Source organism: Engystomops pustulosus, chromosome 1 (genome assembly GCF_040894005.1).
Source record: "Engystomops pustulosus chromosome 1, aEngPut4.maternal, whole genome shotgun sequence".
Classification (NCBI taxonomy): domain Eukaryota; kingdom Metazoa; phylum Chordata; class Amphibia; order Anura; family Leptodactylidae; genus Engystomops; species Engystomops pustulosus.
This window is the reverse complement of record NC_092411.1, coordinates 144,757,908-144,779,610: the sequence shown is the minus strand read 5'-3', so window position 1 is coordinate 144,779,610 and position 21,703 is coordinate 144,757,908. Positions and strand designations below refer to the sequence as shown.

The following is a 21,703-nucleotide window of genomic DNA, read 5'->3' as shown; positions in this document are numbered from 1 at the left end:
TTCAGGGTAAGGAATCCAACCTATAACTTACCACCCTGATAGGATATGAAATCATTCATGCACATCACACAGAGAAGACAGCGGGAGATCATTTAAATGCAAGGCTCAGATCTTGGTGTAGAGTGGAGGGATTTCGGTTCCTAGAGCACTGGGCTGACTTTATATTGGGGTACAAGCTGTTTTCCGCAGATAACTTGCACCTAAATGGAAGGGGGTCTGCTGTGCTGGGGGAGAAGATTCTAGAAGGAGTGGCAAAGTATTTAAACTATCTATTGGTAGTGGCGTCTTCCAGGTGGGTTGTCGGCGCCAATAACTCCGTTTAGTAGTATTAGTATAAATTTTAAAAAACCAGCGGGCTCCGGGAGCAGCATCCGCCGCCTCTTCTATCCGAGATGAGTGCTAGAGGCGGGGCAGGGAACGCACGGTGGGAGGGCACTACCCTACCGGCACTACCCTCCCACCGCGCGTTCCCCTCCCCGCCTCTTTCACTCATCTCGGATAGAAGAGGCGGCGGATGCTGCACCCGGAACCCACAGGTTTTTTAAAATTTATACTAATACTACTAAACGGAGTTATTGGCGCCGACAACCCACCTGGAAGACACCACTACCAATAGATAGACCGAACGGGGAGAAAACGCTCTACCTCGATACCCAGGACGGCCGCCGAAACAACTCAACCATTAACTGTGCTCAAACGTGTTGTACCGATCGTACAACCCAGAAAGGTGACCATTATTCCAAACACCTTGTTTCACAGTAAAACATTTTTTACACATGTGGCACCCGCATCGCCTCTTTCTTGTTTAAATCTGAGAGTATTTAAACTAGTATTGGGGGAGGAGGAAAAGGAAGAAGTTAAATGGGTAGACAGGTCAGAGACGGGGCAGGTTATGTTGGTGGGTGGTGAAGTGGGCAGTGAATGGGGGAGTAAAGCAAAGTCAAATAAATAACTGCGTAAAATTAATTTGTGTATGCTCACAAATGTCAGAAGCAGGGGCGGATTGGCCATAAGACCCACCGGGAGAAATCCCGGTGGGCCGATTGGTTTAGGGCCGGTCCGGGGCTGGTCCTGTACTGTAAAAATAAAAACACATTAAACTTACCTCTCTGACACCCCAACGCTGCTCCCCTACTTGATCCCAGTCCGACCATGGCCGAAGTGGGATCAAGCAGGGGAGCAGCGTCGGGGCGTTGGAGAGGTGAGTTTAATGTGTTTTTATTTTTATGTACTGGTGTGGGGGTGGCTGTATACCAGGGGCAGGCTGTATACCAGGGGCTGGTGCTGTATAGCGGGGACAGGCTGTATACTGTGGCTATGGGCTGTAATACTGTGGCTATGGGCTTTAATACTGTGGCTATGGGCTGTAATACTGTGGCTATGGGCTGTATGCTGGGGCTATGGGCTGTATACCAGGGGCTATGGGCTGTATACCAGGGGCTGGCACTGTATACCAGGGGCTGGCGCTGTAATACTGGGGCTATGGGCTGTAATACTGGGGCTATGGGCTGTAATACTGGGGCTATGGACTGTAATTCTGGGGCTATGGGCTGTCTGGCTGTATACTGTGGATATGGGCTGTATGCTGGGGCTATGGGCTGTATACCAGGGGCTATGGACTGTATACCAGGGGCTTTGGGCTGTATGCTGGGGCTACGGGCTGTATACCAGGGGCTATGGGCTGTATACCAGGGGCTATGGGCTATATACCAGGGGCTGGCGCTGTATACCAGGGGCTGGCGCTGTAATACTGGGGCTATGGGCTGTAATACTGGGGCCATGGGCTGTAATACTGGGGCTATGGGCTGTAATACTGGGGCTATGGGCTGTAATACTGGGGATATGGGCTGTCTGGCTGTATACTGGGGCTATGGGCTGTATACTGGGGCTGTCTGGCTGTATACTGGGGCTGTCTGGCTGTATGCTGGGGCTGTCTGGCTGTATGCTGGGACTGTCTGGCTGTATGCTGGGGCTATGGGCTGTATACTGGGGCTATGGGCTGTATACTGGGGCAGTCTGGCCTGTATACTGGGGCAGTCTGGCCTGTATACTGGGGCACGGGCAGTCTGGCCGTATACTGGGCAGACTGAATATACTAGGAGGGCTGGCTGGCTGTATACTGGGGGGCTGGCTATATATATATATATATATATATATATATATATATTACAGTGGGCTGGATGTATACTGGGGGGGGGTGGCTGGCTATATACTGGGGGGGGGGTAATGGCTACTAGTAATAGTAGCTATATTCTTGTACATAGGGGGCAGTATTATAGTAGTTATATTCCTGTACATAGGGGGCAGTATTATAGTAGTTATATTCCTGTACATAGGGGGCAGGATTATAGTAGTTATATTCTTGTACATAGGGGGCAGTATATAGCAGTTATATTCTTGTACATAGGGGGCAGTATATAGCAGTTATATTCTTGTACACAGGGGACAGTATTATAGTAGTTATATTCCTGTACGTAGGGGCATTATTATAGTAGTTATATTCCTGTACACAGGGGGCAGTATTATAGTAGTTATATTCCTGTACATAGGGGGCAGTATTATAGTAGTTATATTCTTGTACATAAAGGCAGTATTATAGTAGTTATATTCTTGTACATAGGGGGCAGTATTACAATATATTTTACTTAGGGGCAGTAGTATTATACTAGTTACATTCTTGTTTATTGGAGAAGGTATTGTAGTATGTTTTTAGTGTACATATATGGCAGTATTAAGTTGTGTGCTCTTAAAATAGAAGTGTTATTCCTTTACAAGGAGGCAGTATGAGTGTCTTTCTCTGCGGTGTACATGTTGATTTAGACCATCTATTAACAGTTTGCATGGAGTTTAGTAACTCCACCCACATAACAAGGCCACGCCTACTTGTTTTGACCCCGCCCACAGAATGGGGCCACTTTTACAGTTTTTTCCAGGGCCACTATAAATTCCCAGTCCGCCCCTGGCCAGAAGTATCACAAGTAAAATGGATGAGCTTGAGGCGCTGGTATTAAAGGAACAGTTGGATATAGTTGGTGTAGCGGAGACATGACTTGATGCATCCCATGATTGGGGTGTTTAATTTTCAAGGTTTTACACTCTTTCTGAAAGACAGGGCGTATAGGAGAGGAGGTGGTGTATGTCTCTATGTCAGAAAATACTTAAAAGCAATTGTGAATGAAACAGTGGTCAATGAAGATTGTGAGGAGGCTGAAACTTTGAGGGTTGAGATTCAAAGCCTGGAGAGCTTTAAGAAAATTATCTATTTAAGGAAATAGAGGGTCACCTATATAAACAGATGGACCTGGCTGCACAGGAGGGGACAGTAGTGATCGTGGGAGACGTTAATCCCTTGCTGGCTGCAGGGGTATGGAGAAGGCTCACGGCTGAGCCCTCTCCATATAAGGTGGGCGTTTTCTGCATATTGCAGCAAACACCCACCGGTAACAATGAAAAAGGGTCTTGGTGGAAAGGGTTTAACTTTCCAAATATAAATAGGGGTGATGGCTCTTCTTCATTTGTGAAGTAGAGACATTTTATCAACTTTCTGCAGGATAATTTTACGGTACAGCTTGTAGAAGATCCCACAAGAGGTGATGCTTTATTGGATCTTGTGATTCCTAACAATGCGAGAATTGTCCAAAATGGCACTGTCCGGGAAACCCTTGAGAACAGCGATTTTAATATAATTATTTTCCTCTAAACTGTAAAAAGAAAAAACATGTGGGAAAATCTAAAACATTGAATTTTAAGAAGGCTAATTTCCCGAAATTCAGTGCTGCACTACAGGATATAGAATGATACTGTCACATGATGATACTAATGCTAAATGGGAGACTTTTAAATCTATACTAGATCTTTATACTTCTAAATTTATTCCTATAGGTAACAAGAATAGACGGGCTAGATTACACCCCGCATGGCTTACAGCTACAGTTAGAAGGGCAATTAATGAGAAAAAGAGGGCATTCAAAAAATATAAATCTGACGGGTCAACAGGGACATTCAATAATTACAAAACACTTACCGAAATCTGTAAGAAGGAAATAAAATCAGCCAAAATACAAAATAAAAGACAGGTGGCCAAAGATAGCAAAACAAATCCTAAGAAATGTTTTAAGTATATCAATGCGAAAAAAATTGGTCAGAGCGGGTTAGACCCCTATATTATAAAAATGCGGCATCGGCGACTGGAGACCAAGAGAAGGTGGAGATACTAAATGGGTTTTTTAGCTCCGTTTATACAGTAGAAAAAAGAACTTCTGACGTGGGTGGTGCCAGTGCTGGTGATGCATCCTGTAATATACTAGACTGACTGAATGTAGACATGATCCAATCTAGGCTCAATAAAATCAATGTGTACAAGGCTCCTGGACCAGATGGGTTACACCCTAGAGTTCTTAAAGAACTCAGTACTGTTTAAAATCTTCATAAATTCCCTATTGAATCTATAGGCTCTAGAATCATGCCAGGCAATTAAAGGCCTGTAAGCTTAACTTTGATTGTGGGGAAAATATAGGAAGGGTTACTAAAAGACTATATACTGGAGTATCACATTGTATAATAGGTGACAGCCAGAATGGGTTTACTAATTATAGAAGTTGTTAGACTAACCAGATCTGCTTCTATGAAGAGGTGAGCAGATTCCTGGACTGGGGTGTGGCTGTGGATATTGTTACTTGGATTTTACAAAGACATTTGACACTGTTCCTCATAGACGCCTGCTGGGTAAAATAAGGTCTATTGGTTTGGCAGGAATAATTTGCAATTGGATTGAAAACTGACTGAAGGATCATATTCAGAGAGTTGTGGTCAATGACTCCTACTCAGAATGCTCATCGGTTATAAGTGGTGTACCCCAGGGTTTTGTGCTTGGCCCACCATTATTTAATGTATTTATTAATGATATAGAGGTAGAAATTAATAGCACTGTGTCTATTTTTGTAGATGACACCAAGCTGTGTTTCACGGGTGCTCCTGCGACCCATGTCCCGTGTCGCATATGCACCCTTGTCCCTTTTCTGTGAGCCAGCGTTCCCCCAGGCTCACTCATCTGTCTGCACTCCTGCTCTGCTTCCAATGGCCCGGTGCGTGGCTCTGCCTCCTAGGGCACGCCATTTCCCAAAGATTTAGAGGGCCAGCGCACCTTTAATTGGTTGGCCACTCCCTGACTTCTAATAAAGCCTGACCTCTCCCTTCACACCCTGCCATATCATTGTGCTCTATGCCTTTGAGATTCCTTTTGTGACCTCTTGCTACTTTCCTGAGTTTAATCCTTTGCTGCCTGTCCTGACCTTCTGCCTGACAACAACTCCATTTTTGCCTGCCGACTCTGTACCTCACCTTGGCTGCCACTGTGGGCAAAGTCGCGCCTGTGGAGCAACCTGGTGGTACCACGCCGCAGTAAGTCCAACCTGCTTTGCAGCGGGTTCTGGTGAAAACCAAGTGCCACTTAGACTCTACTTCAAGGTGTCCGCTTATGTCATCGGCCGCAGTGGTTCATTGGGTCCACTACCTCCAATCTTGACACTATGTAGTGTAATACAGTCTATGGAGGATGTAATACAGTCTATGTGAGTATTTGGTCATCCACTTGGCAAATGAGGTTCAATGTAGATAAATGTAAGGTTATGCACCTGTGGCCTAATAATCCATATGCATCATATGTCCGTGGGGAAGTAAATCTGGGAGGGTCCCTTGTTAAGAAGGCCCTGGGTGTGCTAGTAGATCATAAATTAAATAACAGCATGCAATGTCAATCAGCTGCCTCTAAAGCCAGTAGGATCTTGTCATGTATCAAAAGTGGTATGGATAAGTAGGTAATATTACCACTGTACAAGGCATTGGTTCTGCCTCACCTGGAATATGCTGTCCAGTTCTGGGCACCAGTCCATAAAAAGGATGTCCTGGAGCAGGAGAGGGTTCAACGTAGAGCCACAGAAATGATAAGCGGTATGGAGGGTCTCAGTTATGAGGAAATATTAAAACAACTAGATTTATTTAGTCTGTAAAGAGACGACTCAGAGGGGACATGATTAATTTGTATAAATATAATAATGGTCCATACAAAAATTATGGTGGAAAGGTGTTCTAGATTAAATCAAATCAAAAGACAAGGGGGCACTGTCTTCATCTGGAGAAAACAAGGTTTAATCACTAGAGGCTACAGGGCTTCTTTACTGTGAGCACTGTAAATCTGTGGAATAGCCTGTCTCAGGCGCTGGTCACAGTAGGGACAGCACAGAGTTACAAGAAGGGTCTAGATGCCTTTTACGCCTAAATAACATTGATGGTTATGTTATATAGAATTGTTTCCCCTAAATCCCTTCCTCATCCAGTCCCTTACCTTCCTTGGTTGAACATGTGTCTTTTTTGAACCATATAAACTATGATACTATGAGATTACAATCAGTTTATCACATGCTTCTCTCACAGAAGCAGAGCATGTAGTGAGTTTTACACAGCATTGCTAGTGTGAAAAAAGTCTGAAAAAAGCCATTTATTATTTTGGATCATTATGTCCCATCCCTCAAAAAGCTTGTGGAAAAATTGATTGCTTGAAAGGGCTTGTTTGAGTCCTGGGAAATTCAGATGGTCAACACTTTGAATTATTTCACACATTCCCCAAACCAGCATAGTATATTCACCATTGGGAAAACCTCTACTAGTAGATCCACTGCCCCTAATGAGCCAGTTAAAACATTACTTCTGGCTCATGATGTTGCTCTTACACTGAGTGATGTACATACCTATAAAGATATTTGTTGGCAATGTATATTAAATCAGTACCTGGCCCAGAGTTACCACAACATGTTTCACTGCGAGTCATCAGAAGTAAGGAACATTGTGAGCCAACATTGACTGTTTTAATATAAAGATATTTTAATATACACTGCCTACAAATATTTTATAGGTACATACATCACTCAATGTTAGAGCAACATAATGAATAGAAGTAATGTTTTAATTGGCTTCTTAGGGGCAGTGGTTTTACTAGTAGAGTTTGTCCCCAAATGTGAATATACAATGCTGGTTTGGGGGTTATGTCAAATAAGTGTTTCCCAGGACTCAAACAGACCTTTTCAAACAAGCAATTTTTTACAAGCAGGTTCTGTGCAAGTTTGAATGAATGTAGCTGATGCAGCCTTAAACTGCTTATGATTGCTAGATGTACTGTATCTAATATTAACCTATTTTAACCCCTTAATGCATTATGATGCCATAAGGCATAAAGAGCATTGAGAGGTCTCTTCATACATGGTGGGTGTTGGTTGCATTATGCCTATCACCAGCATTGAGTCTGTTTAAGCCATTGGGCAGGATCTATAACAGTGTGCTTGGGCACACTGTTATAGATCCATAGCAAACTCTCCATATACTGCTATACCGTAGTATTGCAGTATATGGTAGGAATGTTCAGGCCCCTGGTGGTGAAAGTATCCTTGAGGGTCTAAAAAGAAGTTTAAAAAAATATGTAAAAAATGAAAAAAACAAATAAAAATTATAATCACAGTTCTGTAAACAAGTGATGGATTTTTAAAGACGGATAGTGAAAAATGGAGATGCAAAACACAAAATGGCTTGGTCCTTCAGGGGTTATGAAAAAGGTCATGTTTAATATCCTAAACTAAAAAGATCCTCCAATTTGAGGAAGAGTTTTAATACAAAACCTTGGATCTGTCTTTTGATCAATCTGTTTGTAGTGTACATAGAGAAAAGGCTGGTGTTTCTACCACAGTATATTTGCAGTGATTAATGCAGGTTAATGCACCTTATTGTCTTAAGCATGAGTGGTGCAATAAGTGTAAAGGTTATAATAGAACATATAAACATGGGTGAGGCATCTCCTAGTTACAACAGATAATGGTCTCCATGTTTAACTCAGGCAAGTTGACCTAAGATCCTAAAAAGGAACAAAAAAAACAAGTTGCAATAGTAGCAGATTTAAACAGGTTATTTTAAAGGATATTTATTTTCTGTGATCATCACAGCCCACTCCCGCCACCCTGATCAATCATCTAACTAAAGGGAAAGTAACAAAGAAGTAAACACCACAGCTCTGTACACTGTTAAGGTCTGGGAAGGTATTTGAAGTCTTGCTGCCACAACATCTCCCTCAATCAGCAAATTGCAGATGGGTGCTCAAAGACAGACAATTGATAAAAAAGTACACAAAAGTCCATCAAATTGATAACCAATGCACTGCTAACCTCATATGTCATGTATACAATATACTAACATCAACCTACATATATTTTCAAAATATAACATAGAAAAAAAAGTTGTTTAATGGATAACCGTATATAAAGCCTCTGTATAATAATAAAAATAATAATTCCTTTATTTTCCTTGTTATGTTTCCTTTGTTATTTTTCCATTGAATACAGTAGCCTAAGACATGTAACAATAGTCATTTAAACAAGGTCTCTGTAGTACATTACATCGTTATCAGAGGAACATATAGTGGAGCATTAGCATTGTGCATTCTACTTCTCTAATCTCTATATCCCCTCTGGAGGGGCTAGCGGCAATTGGCTCAGCCTACAACCTAACATAAGTAATATAATAAACTTTATAACCCCTGAATAGCTGAAACATGCCTTATGTAAAACATTAGACTGACAATCACTAGACAAGGGGACAAACGATAGGGAAAGTAATACAGGCCTCGGATCATTAGGCCACAGGCCTCATTATTGCCGTGTGGAGGGGGTAAGCGGACCCTAGAACTCAGGGAAAGATTCTTGACTACTAATCAGCTATGGCATTTAAATCTGTACTGGCTGAAGCTGGTGAACGGAGACTTTCCTGCTGCTATATTGAGGTATTTTCTATATTAGAAGTATCTCTATTCATAAGTCCAGAGTCTATGAAGCTGACAGAGGCCCTTCTTAGCAGGAGTCATGAAATGGAGGGCTGCTATATATACTCACCGGCCACTTTATTAGGTACACCTGTCCAACTGCTCGTTAACACTTAATTTCTAATCGGCCAATCACATGGCGGCAACTCAGTGCATTTAGGCATGTAGACATGGTCAAGACAATCTCCTGCAGTTCAAACCGAGCATCAGTATGGGGAAGAAAGGTGATTTGAGTGCCTTTGAACGTGGCATGGTTGTTGGTGCCAGAAGGGCTAGTCTGAGTATTTCAGAAACTGCTGATCTACTGGGATTTTCACGCACAACCATCTCTAGGGTTTACAGAGAATGGTCCAAAAAAGAAAAACATCCAGTGAGCGGCAGTTCTGTGGGCGGAAATGCCTTGTTGATGTCAGAGGTCAGAGGAGAATGGGCAGACTGGTTCGAGCTGATAGGCAACAGTGACTCAAATCGCCACCCGTTACAACCAAGGTAGGCAGAAGAGCATCTCTGAACGCACAGTACGTCGAACTTTGAGGCAGATGGGCTACAGCAGCAGAAGACCACACCGGGTGCCACTCCTTGCTTGGGCACAGGAAACTGAGGCTACAATTTGCACAAGCTCATCGAAATTGGACAGTAGAAGATTGGAAAAACGTTGCCTAGTCTGATGAGTCTCGATTTCTGCTGCAACATTCGGATGGTAGGGTCAGAATTTGGCGTCAACAACATGGATCCATCCTGCCTTGTATCAACGGTTAAGGCTGGTGGTGGAGGTGTCTTGGTGTGGGGAATATTTTCTTGGCACTCTTTGGGCCCCTTGGTACCAATTGAGCATCGTTGCAATGCCACAGCCTTCCTGAGTATTGTTGCTGACCATGTCCATCCCTTTATGACCACAATGTACCCAACATCTGATGGCTACTTTCAGCAGGATAATGCGCCATGTCATAAAGCTGGAATCATCTCAGACTGGTTTCTTGAACATGACAATGAGTTCACTGTACTCAAATGGCCTCCACAGTCACCAGTTCTCAATCCAATAGAGCATCTTTGGTATGTGGTGGAACAGGAGATTTGCATCATGGATCTGCAGCCGACAAATCTGCGGGAACTGTGTGATGCCATCATGTCAATATGGACCAAAATCTCTGAGGGATGCTTCCAGCACCTTGTTGAATCTATGCCACGAAGAATTGAGGCAGTTCTGAAGGCAAAAGGGGGTCCAACCCGTTATTAGCATGGTGTACCTAATAAAGTGGCTGGTGAGTGTAGATGATCCATTGGAAGCAAACATGTGAACTGGGTAGAGGCAGAAATTATACACTGAGCATATGTTGAGAATAGGCTTTTTTTTTTAATTTACTAAAGCAGCAATATTTTGAGGTGGGGGAAGCTGCAGGACATTTACTGGTGATAAAAGTGCATGCCCAAGGGGGCTCTAGACACTTACCTCAGTAAATGGATAATACTGGTAGGGGGATAACAGATGACAGTGGTATGTTGGAAATAATAGTTAGCTTGTACCAAAATCTTTATTCATCTAGTGTTACAGACAGTTGAGAGTAAATAATGCAGCATGTGAAATCTCTGCCTACAAAACTCCAACTCTCTTTCACAGAATTGGAGAACGGGCTCTGTGAATACTAATATGATGCACATGTTTTAAGAGTGTGTTAAGTTGGGACCATATTGAAATGCGGTTCTAAAGCTTCTGAGGGAGGTTTGTGGCATCTCATTTTAACCTGATCCGCTACTGCGTGTTTTAGGATTGGTGGGGGATACTCAGGGTCCCTTGCCATTATGACAGTCCATATTCTGTACCAGGCTAGAAAGCTAATTGCCTCTCACTGAATACAGAGTACTGTCTACCATTAGTAAACTGTAGACTCACCTCAACAATTACATGCATTTTGAGAGTGGTGTATATTAGAAAATGGGTACTTTACAGAAGTTTGAAGAAATCCGGGGGGTTGGTTGGAAGTATCTGGTCCTCCGTCAACTGCTATGTTGAGAGATACAATGCTCCATAACTGAGCTGTATGATTCTGTTTATCCTTTTCACATAATAAATATCACCAACCAATCATAGTTAAGCTTTCATTTTACCTGTGCTCATGAATATTTTAAAGGGGAGCTGTGATTGGTTGCCATGGGCAACTAGAAATATTCAGACTTTCAGACAACTTCATAAATCTGCCCCATTGTGTATGCACCTACTAACTGCCATTTATATCGATATACTGCCTGAGCGGAAGCATGCAAATATGTGTGTCAGCTGTGTCCCTCCCATCACGCATGAGTTTCTCGCTCCGCGTGTAGGTTCCACAACATGGACACTGACCTAGGCAATAGCGCTAATAACTTATATGCCAAGCTGATGCCATACAGATGCTGTTCGAGGGCAGGTGGAACAGCGCATGATTTGTTATTTAGGTTCTGCAGCAAGATAATTTACTCACTGATTCTGTGGCAGAGGGTCTACAGAGGCTTGGGAGCTTGATTGTGGTGGAGACTTCTTTATACTTGAGAAGCGGAAGACACTGCGTGATTAGACCGTGGGTTTTGCCAGATACTTCAAGAGGCTGGAGCGAAAGAGCAGCCACAGGGCTATCGTACTCCGGTGCACAGGCATGGCGTATGATAAATATCCCCCAATGTCTTATTTTTATGGTATGATGTATAGTCCAAAAAAATACAAAAAGAAAGAAAACCAGAATTTATAATTTTCTTTTCCTCCATACATTCAAGAGTTAATAAAATGTAATCAATAAGCTGATTACCCACTAAAATTAAGTACAGGCGGTCCCCTACTTAAGAACACTTGACTTACATACGACCCCTAGTTACAAGCGGATCTCTGGATGTTGGCAATTTACTGTACTTTAGCTACAATAAACAGCTATAATAGTTATCACTGGTGTCTACAATGAAGATTTATTGTTAATCCTGGTTCTAATGACAATCGAACAGTATACAGTTCCGACTTACATACAAATTCAACTTAAGAACAAACCTACAGACCATATCTTGTATGTAACCCGGGGACTGCCTGTATTTGTAAAGTGCATCTAATCTCACAGGAAAATAAGCTCTTATATGTCCAAATTGCCAACAAAAATAAAGATTGTATAGCCATTAAAAAGTAACAATGCAAATCTGCTCTGAATAACTCACCTAACCTTCAATGTCCTGGCATGTGTCCATACAGCAGTTCACGACCATATATTGTTATACTTGGGAGAAATTGCACACAATTTTGTTTTAACCTCCGTAAAACAATTGAAGGGTTTACAAACTTCATACAAGTTGTTTTATGTATGTTGAAGGGTATAGTTTCTATAATAAGGTAATTTATGGGGTTTTACTATTACTTGAAATCTGAGCAGGTCCCTCAATAGCATGATTTAGTGTTTTGCATGAAAATTTGAAAAATCACACCTAAAGTTCAAAGCTCCATAACATCCTACAAAAATGAGAGAATGCATAACAAAGGTCAACATAAAGCATACATTAAAGGTATATGTTAGCTATGAAGTTTTTTTGTTTTTCTGAATAGGTGTAGAAAAAGTACAACATCGGATTGTGGTGCTACGGAAATTGGGGGGGCGTGGCCGTCGGAAAACCCGACGGATTCTGAAAAACCGTGGTATTTAAAATAGAAATGTGTCGCTTGACTCGTGCTTACTTGCACCCAGGATAGGATGGTGAACTCTGGCGAACTCCGGCGGACCTCAACGCAGCAGCGACACCCGGTGGACATCGGGCGCACTACCGTAGTGAATCGCAGGAAGACCCGAATCCTCGTCTGAGAACGCGCCGCTGGACAGTCTTGGGCAAATGGGGCAACCATAGCAATGTTTTTTGCAGTATAGCAGGGGATTTTTTTATTAAATTTTTTTATTATATGGGGAAATGAAAATGTATTTTTATGAATATTTATTTATATTTTTTGTGTATGTGTGTTTTTATTTTAAAAGACCCCTGGGGGACATTTTCACAGGTAATTTTAATTTTTTTTTATTTTACATTTTTTCTTTCTTTTACATATTTTTCCCTGCATCAACAAGAGCCCCAGTTACAGAGAGAAAGACCACCTGTGACTGCTGATATTGATCAGAGCTTGACTCACATGACTGCTAAGTCTATAGAGCCGACAGTAGTGCCCCCTCTCTTCCTCTCTGCATTGCGCAACTTCAGCGCAATGATGTGTGGAGTGGAGAAGGGCGAAGCAGTAAACCACCTGTCTCTGACCCAGAGACCTGGTGCTGGAGACCTGGTCCTGCTACCTGGAGCAGTAGAAAACTCCGAAGCGAGTCAGCGGGCGAGCAAAGAGGAGTTAAGTGGAATTATGGCAGCCAAGTCCAGTCTGCAGGGAGAATACAGGAGGAAATAAATTGTATGAGAGATGATACTGAGAAGATAAGAGTATGTACTATGACTGCAGAATATAGGATTGGTTAAACAGAAGATACTCTGGTTAAACATGTAAGAGACATCACATATATTACACAAAAAAATAAATATCTGTGTGAAAAACTTATAGACACGGAAGATTGTTCAGGAAGATATAACTTAAAGAGAACCCGTCAGGCAAAATAACCCCCTAAAATAAATATATTTTCAAAAACTGCCACACCCCCTGCAGCCAGTGTGTATAGGAGAGATATAACAGCTCCAGGCAGCCATGTTACAGCAGAACATGTCAGGTACTTGTGTAGCTGATGTCTGTGTGTCTCACACAAGCACTAGCAATGCTTTACTATACATTAAACACAGACATGAGCAGGGGGAGGAGAGGGGAGGGGTAACAGGGGTGACATCACTGCCTCTGACCATGTGACCAGCCTCATTTACATAATAAAGAAAAGATGATTTTATAATGATTAATGTACGAATTGACTAGAGAAAGTCTGTGATGGGATCCTTGTGAGCTGCTCTAACAGCTAGTAGTGACAGAAATAGTGACAGAGACCTGATGACAGGTGTCCTTTAAGATGTGTAGGATTTCCAGAAAAAGTGGAGGAGGACGATTGTACAGAATTTATGCAGGATTGACTGTTAAAACATTTTGAGAAGGATATTTTAAGTTCTAGGAGGCCACAGGAGTAGGATTATTTTTTTTCTTTCTTTCTTTCTACTAGATTATGTCTAGGTTAACATATGTTTCATGGAATGTAACTAGGCACTAGGTACACGTATAAAAAGTACTGCTATTTTTTATGCTATCCAACAGTATCTTCCTGCTATTGTATGCATAAAAGAAACAAACCTTAATAATGATAATATAGAAACCATTAGTAAAAGATGGATAGGGCATGCTTTTCACTCTGTGCTCTCTAATTATTATCAGAACTCAGTATTGATTCATATGAGTATTTTATTTGAAGAAAGAATTTTATTTGAATTATCCAGGCTGTACACTTTTTGCTATGCGGTTATGGATGAGGGTTATGATAGATTTAGATTAAAAGGTACACAAAATAGTCAAGGTGTGAAGGTTTAGTTGTGTTTTTCTTAACCACATCAAGTTTCTTCTCGGATAGATCACTTGTTAGGGAGTTCACATAGATCTACTTTTATTGAATCTATAAATTATGGCACAAAGGGGATTATCGGATCATGCTCCATTAAATTCTGTATTGAACACATGGAAAAAATAAAGTTAAGAATGAGATTTGATTTCAGATTAAGGAATATATAGATTGTATTGCAGGTAAAGTACCCAACGGTTATGGTGGGATTCTTTCAAATGTTATATTAGAGGGAATATGATGATGTATGGCGCTAAGAAGAAAAAAAGTAATGCCCGTAAAGTAATGGCAGATGTGAGAGTAAAAACTTATCAGGCAGTGATTACGTTGCTAAATACAACTAGTAAAGTTAATTAATAAGAATTGGGAGTCTGCTCGAAAATTATATGAAATACTAAGAGAAGAAGAGGCTGGTAAAGTCTATTCCTAGGCAATTTTAAACATGTTTTGAAAGGAAATAAATCTGGCAGATTTCTGTGAGGAATAGTAATGGGGAAAGAAAGAAATTATACACATTTACTAAGATTTATCATGATTTAAAAAGCACTAGAGATTCATATGAAGATGAGGACCTTTATGAATGTCTGGATAAAATTTAATTCCCAAAATTGACCGAGGAGAACGACGGTATCTTAACATTCCAATTACTTCAAAAGAATTATGCAATGTTGTTGAGAGATTAGCTGGAGGTACTGTATATACTCAAGTATAAGCCGACCCGAGTATAAGCTGAGGCCCCTAATTTTACCACCAAAAATTATGAAAACCTATTGACTCGAGTATAAGCCGAGGGTGGGAAATGCATTGCTCACAGCCTCCCAGTATAAAGCGAGCAAGCCCCCTTTAGTATACAGCCATCCAGCCCCCAGTAGTTTACATCCATCCAGCCCCCAGTAGTATACAGCCAGCCCCCTTTAGTACATAGCCAGCCAGCCCCCTTTAGTATACAGCCATCCCCCTGTAGTATACTGCCAGCCAGCATCCTTTAGTAGCCAGCTAGCACCCTTTAGTAGCCAGCCAGCCTCCAGTTTGCTCAGCCCTTAAAAAAAATATAATGTTCACAGCAAACAATAAGTCAGCTCACCTGGAATGCAGACTTGATCCCTAATGGGTATGGAGCATGTAGACTATAGGAACGCAAAAGACCAGCTCCAAGATCAGGCATCCATTTGAGTATAAAATCTTCAAATCTTTATTTGCAAATTTCAAACATACAAGTACGTCCACACGGAGTCAAGTCATGAGTCAAGTAATATCGGCTATGCGTTTCGAAAAAACACTCTATTCATGGCTGATTGAGCCATGATTAAGAATAGAGTGTCTATTTATGAATTCCCCAATCTGGATTAAAGAACAAATGTTTCTACCATCAATCAAATTATAAATGAGTTCATTTGGATAGGAAAACTCTCCTAGTTCAACAAAAATTCATTCAATATGATATAGCTAAAGATGGTATCTATCTAGGTCTGCTCATCTGTTATTGCTTTTTAGTGTTAAGGAAGATAAAAATCTTGAATTGATTTATGGAATATGTAGTGATTTGAGGAATCTTAATATATTTCTAATATTAGAATCTGATAGACTTTGATCTCCTTAATTCTCTAAAGTGATATATCCTAAGACCCTTCAAAGGGATAGTTTAAAAAATATGGGAAAATAGACATTAGAAGAACCTGTGAAGATCTTAAGATAAAGTTTTTGGGAAAAATAGAGGTGTATATACAATAGGAGATCTTCTGATTGATGGATAGGTTAGGTCATTTTCCCAACTGCAGGAAGACTGGGTACTTCTCCCCAAAGAGATAATTAGATACATACAGTTAAATACGTTGACTGAAAGAATGTTGAAAGCATTTAGAATAGAAACTGAGCAATTAAAAATATACAAAGTTTTGAGAAAATCCTTGAAATGTATAGATAAGTGGAAGAACAAATTTGGGTAGGTATCAGATACTAATTGGTCATCTTGTTTAGCTATTGTACCAAAGTTGTTTTATAATTCTGCTTTTTTACAAACAATTTTTCATAATGCATAAAATATATATTGGACACCTAAACGAATGAAGAATATAAGAATTCAGCAAGCTTCAAAATGTCCTAAATGTCAAAATGAAAGGGCTGATTTAATACATTTGTTATGGAGGTGTCCAATGGTATATACTGTATATACTTGTGTATAAGCCGAATTTTTCAGCACAAAAACGTGCAAAAACCTTCAGCACAAAAACCTTGGCTTATACACGTGTCAATAAAAAATAAATAAACTTACATACTCACCCTCCAGCGCTCCGATCATCGGCGCGGTTCCTCTTCTATCTTCTATATACTGTATTAGCCGGCAGAGACGTGTACATGCGATCTAGCGGCCAGCGCACACTATGATGTCGCTGATGATGTTATACTGTGCGTTGGCCGGCAGATTGTGTGGACGTGCCTCTGCTGGCTGTTACAGCAATGAGAAGAACGAAGAAGAGGACCAATTTGACATGCTTTGTGCAGCGCTACGTAATCTGTGTGCGCTATATAAAGAATTATTATTATTTTTAGAGGAGTTGCGCCTAGGTTTGGGAGTCGCGCCAAGGATCTGGGTGCCGGAGAGTGAGTATGTAAGTTTATTTTTTTATGTGCTAGGCAAATGGCGGGCTGGCTGCCTGTATAGTACTGGGGCTGGCAGGCTGTATACTACTGGGGGGCTGGCAGGCTGTACTCTACTGGGGGCTTGCTGCCAATATACTGGAGGCTGTGACCAATGCATTTCCCACCCTCGGCTTATATTCAAGTTAATAGGTTTCCCCAGTTTTTGGTGGTAAAATTAGGGGTCCCGGCTTATACTCAGGTCGGCTTATACTCAAGTATATACGGTAGGTATTGGGTAGAGGTGCAGAATAACCTAGAATGCGCCTACAAATGAAAGTTGAAAATGGATCCGCTGTATTTGGTCATCTAGAAAATTTCACTGAACTGAGTAACTATGCATCTCTCATAAATAAAATTTAATCACCAGAAAGGTAATTACATGGTTTTGGATGTCACATAACTGCCTGCATATCATGAACTGGGAACTATACATGACTATGATAATTAGATATGACATGATAATTGCTAAACAGAAACGGAAAATTAAAATTTTTTTCAGTTTTGGGATTCATGGATAAAGGTATCAGATGAAGTACAAAAAAGTAGCACAAGAAAAACAGCAAACAAGTCGATAATATTTTGGTGTGTTGTTTTTTCTCCTTCTCTTCCTCTGGAATGCCTAATATCTCTGTAGATATATTCTTTTGGTTCATTCCCTCTTCGGCCCAGGTGAGGATTTGTATGTTATGGTATTGTTTTTTTTGTGTTATTCGATGGTTCGAAAAGTGGAAAGATGCAATTAGAATTTAATATAAGGATCTCAAAAATCTAACTTTTACAATTATGCTAATGAGTCGGAATGGCTCTGTAGCACAGCCCCCCAGAGCCCTTCTGGCGCCTAAGCATAATTTTAAAAGTTGATTTTAGAAAGAAGGAGGCCATGGCTAACATGGCTATAGACAGATTATCACAGTCACAGTACCTGGATTTATGAGTAAGTGTTTGATTTTGATGGTAGTTTTCCTTTAAGTAGTAGCCAAGTGCTGCCAATCAATGTCTTTGATTTATTGGTCATCAGCAATTGTGGCCCCTTTATGAAATCAAACTTTTTGCATTAGGATTTTTAGCAATGGTAGAGAATTAATGTTGTTGCCAATGTTGTCAATCTGGGAAGCATTATATGGCAATCTCAAAACAAGCCAATCATCCTAAAATCATAGTATCATAGTCAATCAAGTGTTTTTTCCCTATGACCTATGATTTTTTTGCTCTCCAAAAAGGCATCCAGGCCTCTCTTGAACATGTACAAAGTAGCCACCATAAAAACCCCCTGTGGCAGAGAGCTCCATAGTCTCACTGCCCTTACAGTAAAGAACCTTTGTCTATGGCGATGGTAGAATCTCCTCTCCTCTATGCATAAAGGATGCCCTTTTGTCCTGGCAAAAGGCTTAGGTATAAAAAGATCTTTGGAGAGATCTCTGTACTGCCTGTTCAGGTATTTGTAATCTGTCATTGTATTCTAGTCTACCCATTCCCCTAATAATCTTGGTTGCTCACCTCTGCACCCATTACAGTTTTACTATGTACTTTTTATATACTGAAACTGAAGGAACTGGGCAGATTATAAAGGGCGTAATGGATGTCATTCCCAGCATCTGACTGGTTAAGCCGGTCACAGCTGCACACAAGACAAACTTAAACTCACAACCAAGGAAAAGATCCTGAAAGGCAATCCTGGGTGTGGTTTTCAAGCACATAAGCCTGCAACGTGATACTGTGCTGAAAACTGGAGAGCAATTCGGTGAGTTCTGACAGTATCCCCCCTTTTAGGATTGGCCACCAGATCATCAACAAAAGAGGGTTTATCTGATCCAGTGCAAATTAACAGATTTTTTGCGGGCACAATGCCATCAGAAAAAGACAATCCCCTGCTTCTTACAGAACTCAATCCAGAAACTCTCAGAAACCCCATGCAGTTTGAAAATATTTTCAATAAACAGAGTGGCAAATTGCGAGTTCGATGCATCACTAGTATGCAACTTTGTTTTCTACATATGGCTTTTTTTTGGCTTGAATGTTTTTTAAATACATATTGACACAGTGGAATCATTTGTGTGTTGTTGTTGCTCTTAAACACGTTTACTTTGATGGTTTTAGTCCTGCGATAATTTGGTTCTAGTTGGTTTTAGTAATGTGGTAAGAAACCACCAATGGCTTATCAATGTTAAGGAAAACTAACCTGGCTTCTAAGAGATAAATGGCAATTATTTTGTTTATTTTCATAAACAGAAATTGAGAGGAACGTGCAATATCCCAGGTTTGCAAAAGAACAAACTCAACAAAATATAAAGACCTTAAATGCAGAATTAGAAGTGTTAAAGCAAGAATTACAGATTCAGAAGCTAAAACGTCATATAAAAACATCTGTTACTCAGCGGGCCAAACCCCAGCTGGAGATACTTCATCCAATGGTAACTTGCAAAGTTTTGGTTCCATATTGTTGATGCAATTGTTGACAGCAACATAGACAGATACTTGCCATTAATTAATGAATTTTTATAACTGTTCCACAGGAAGTTAACAAACCCGATACTCCAAATCTTGGCAGACATTTTTCAAGTTCTGGTCATAGACTAGAACCAGCTCCATATGATCCAATGTAAGTATTCAAGCGGGAACAGTGTTTAGTATCTCAGGACTTTTATTTATTTTGACAAACTTAGTGATGCTTTGGTGATAAACCTGATAATCTGTATAAATATCTAATTTTATTATAATCTAATCTTTATTTTAGTAGTGTTTTTTTTACTTAAGTGGTGCACCAATGTCTAACTGTATGTCTAGTGCCGTGCTTTTCATTGTTAATTTGATTTTAGAGGATTTTGAATGTTTTATTATTTTTTTCCTGCCTTGCTCTCTGTACTGATTATTTTGATCTTCACTTTCAGTTCTGGTTTTGTAGTGTTTTATGACTATCTTCTTGGCCTTGACCCATCTTATCGAGTTTGCAGACTAGTGGTCAGTCTGTGCAGTGGGGGGCAGGAGATGGGAAATCCTTCTACCCTGCCTCCAGTGTATTGTGATTCTTCCCTATCAAAGTTCTATGACAGCAAAAGACAGAATATAGCAATTGTATCTACAAAGCAAGCTGTTCCCAGGTATATATTTATACATTAGTTACATTAATTACAAATTAATTTGTATCAGTTGTTATAATATCATTTTATTCTGCAATGAAGTATTACATTATTTATTCCTATTATCTTTCCTATATGTGCACATATACATAAGTAAATTAGCAATATCTTTCAATTCTTAAGAAGTGAGTTTCAGCACAGTGTGGCTTACAGTGTAACATGTTGATCTGATTCGTATTTCACAATTACACCTGCTGAGAAGCTTCCTAAACGTCCTTTCTAGAATGCTCTAAAAGTTTCTGCCACATTGTATTGACTTAGTAATGGCTGTACTTTAATCTTTAAATCAGAATGATATATATGTGAGTCAATTTAATTGTGTGGGCACATGATCTGTATCTAGTTAATCACCACAGGAGCCTCATGGCTGTAAATGACATTTAAGTTACCCTGCAAAGACAAAGGTTGATGATAACACCAATGGCTTCCATTTTAATACACTTATTGGGGCACATTTACTTACCCGGTCCTGTTGCGAACCCTGATCTGGACTGTCCGACGAGGATGAAGTCCGCCAGGATTCACCAAGATCATGCGCCCGATATCCTGCATGTGTCACTTCCCTGCTCAGGTCCGCCGGAGTTCACCATCTTCTTCCCGGTGTATGTAAGTGCATGGCTTGCGACACAATTTGAATTTTAAATCCTGCGCTTAGTCCGAATCAGTCTAGTTGTCCGACGGCCAGGCCCCCGATTTGTGTTGCATGAAAGTCGGTGCGATTGCACCAAAATCCGATCGCGTGCGCCAAAAACCCCTGTTAAATGTGGCGCAAATCGGAAATAGTTGGGAAACCCGGTCCGCGGACCCTTAGTAAATGTGCCCCATTAGGTTTTGACAGTGGCAGTGCCTGTCAGCTTTTCTAGCACCATTCGGGCAAAAATGCTAAAATACATATGAGCCTATTATAGTACCATTCATAAAGCCCGTAAGGTGCTTGGGAGATTTAAAGAAATGTAGAGTAAATGTAAATAAAGAGTTTCATTGGTTTTTGACATAAAAATAACAAAGGTTGCTTGTATGAAACAAATGAAACAGGATAGAAGGTATCCTTCAATACATAGAAGTGAACTGATCAGTAAATAATTTCTATTTTCCTGCTCTTAGAATGGAACAGAACAAATGGAACATGGACAAGATTATGTGAATCCTGCAAAAATATGCCTTTTTTGGCAGAAAATTGGAATCTTTGACTTTTGGAATATAACCATGCATACAAATTAAACAAAAAGTCTACAAGTGTAATTGCACCTCTTATTATGCATATTGCCCACCAACGAGTTTGATGCTTGAAACTCACTCAAACTCGCATTATGTGCTCGCTAGAAAGTGTGACCCAAACGGTCATAAACCAGAACTGAACTGAAATGCGGAGTTCAGTTACAGTTTATGAGCGGTGGGGCCGGACATTCCATCAAGCACACGATGCTAGTTTGATGTGATTTGCAGGCATGAAATGCACTTTTGGGCAATAGACCTAAGCTATAGATATTAAATGACGATCTCAGTTTCTAACACTGTGCTATGTTATAAAAATA

At 40.5% G+C, this 21,703-nt stretch overlaps 1 protein-coding gene across 3 annotated transcripts in view; it reads left to right on the top strand.

The window, feature by feature from the left end:
* LOC140090359 (coiled-coil domain-containing protein 17-like) overlaps window positions 1-21,703 on the top strand; it is a 52,507-nt gene that overhangs the window by 29,266 nt on the left and 1,538 nt on the right. For all 3 annotated transcript variants that reach the window (XM_072126546.1, XM_072126545.1, XM_072126544.1), the window contains 3 exons: window positions 19,261-19,442; window positions 19,545-19,630; window positions 19,920-20,129. In XM_072126546.1, the coding sequence (XP_071982647.1) occupies window positions 19,261-19,442; window positions 19,545-19,630; window positions 19,920-20,129 (478 nt within the window). The remainder of the gene's footprint in view (window positions 1-19,260; window positions 19,443-19,544; window positions 19,631-19,919; window positions 20,130-21,703) is intronic.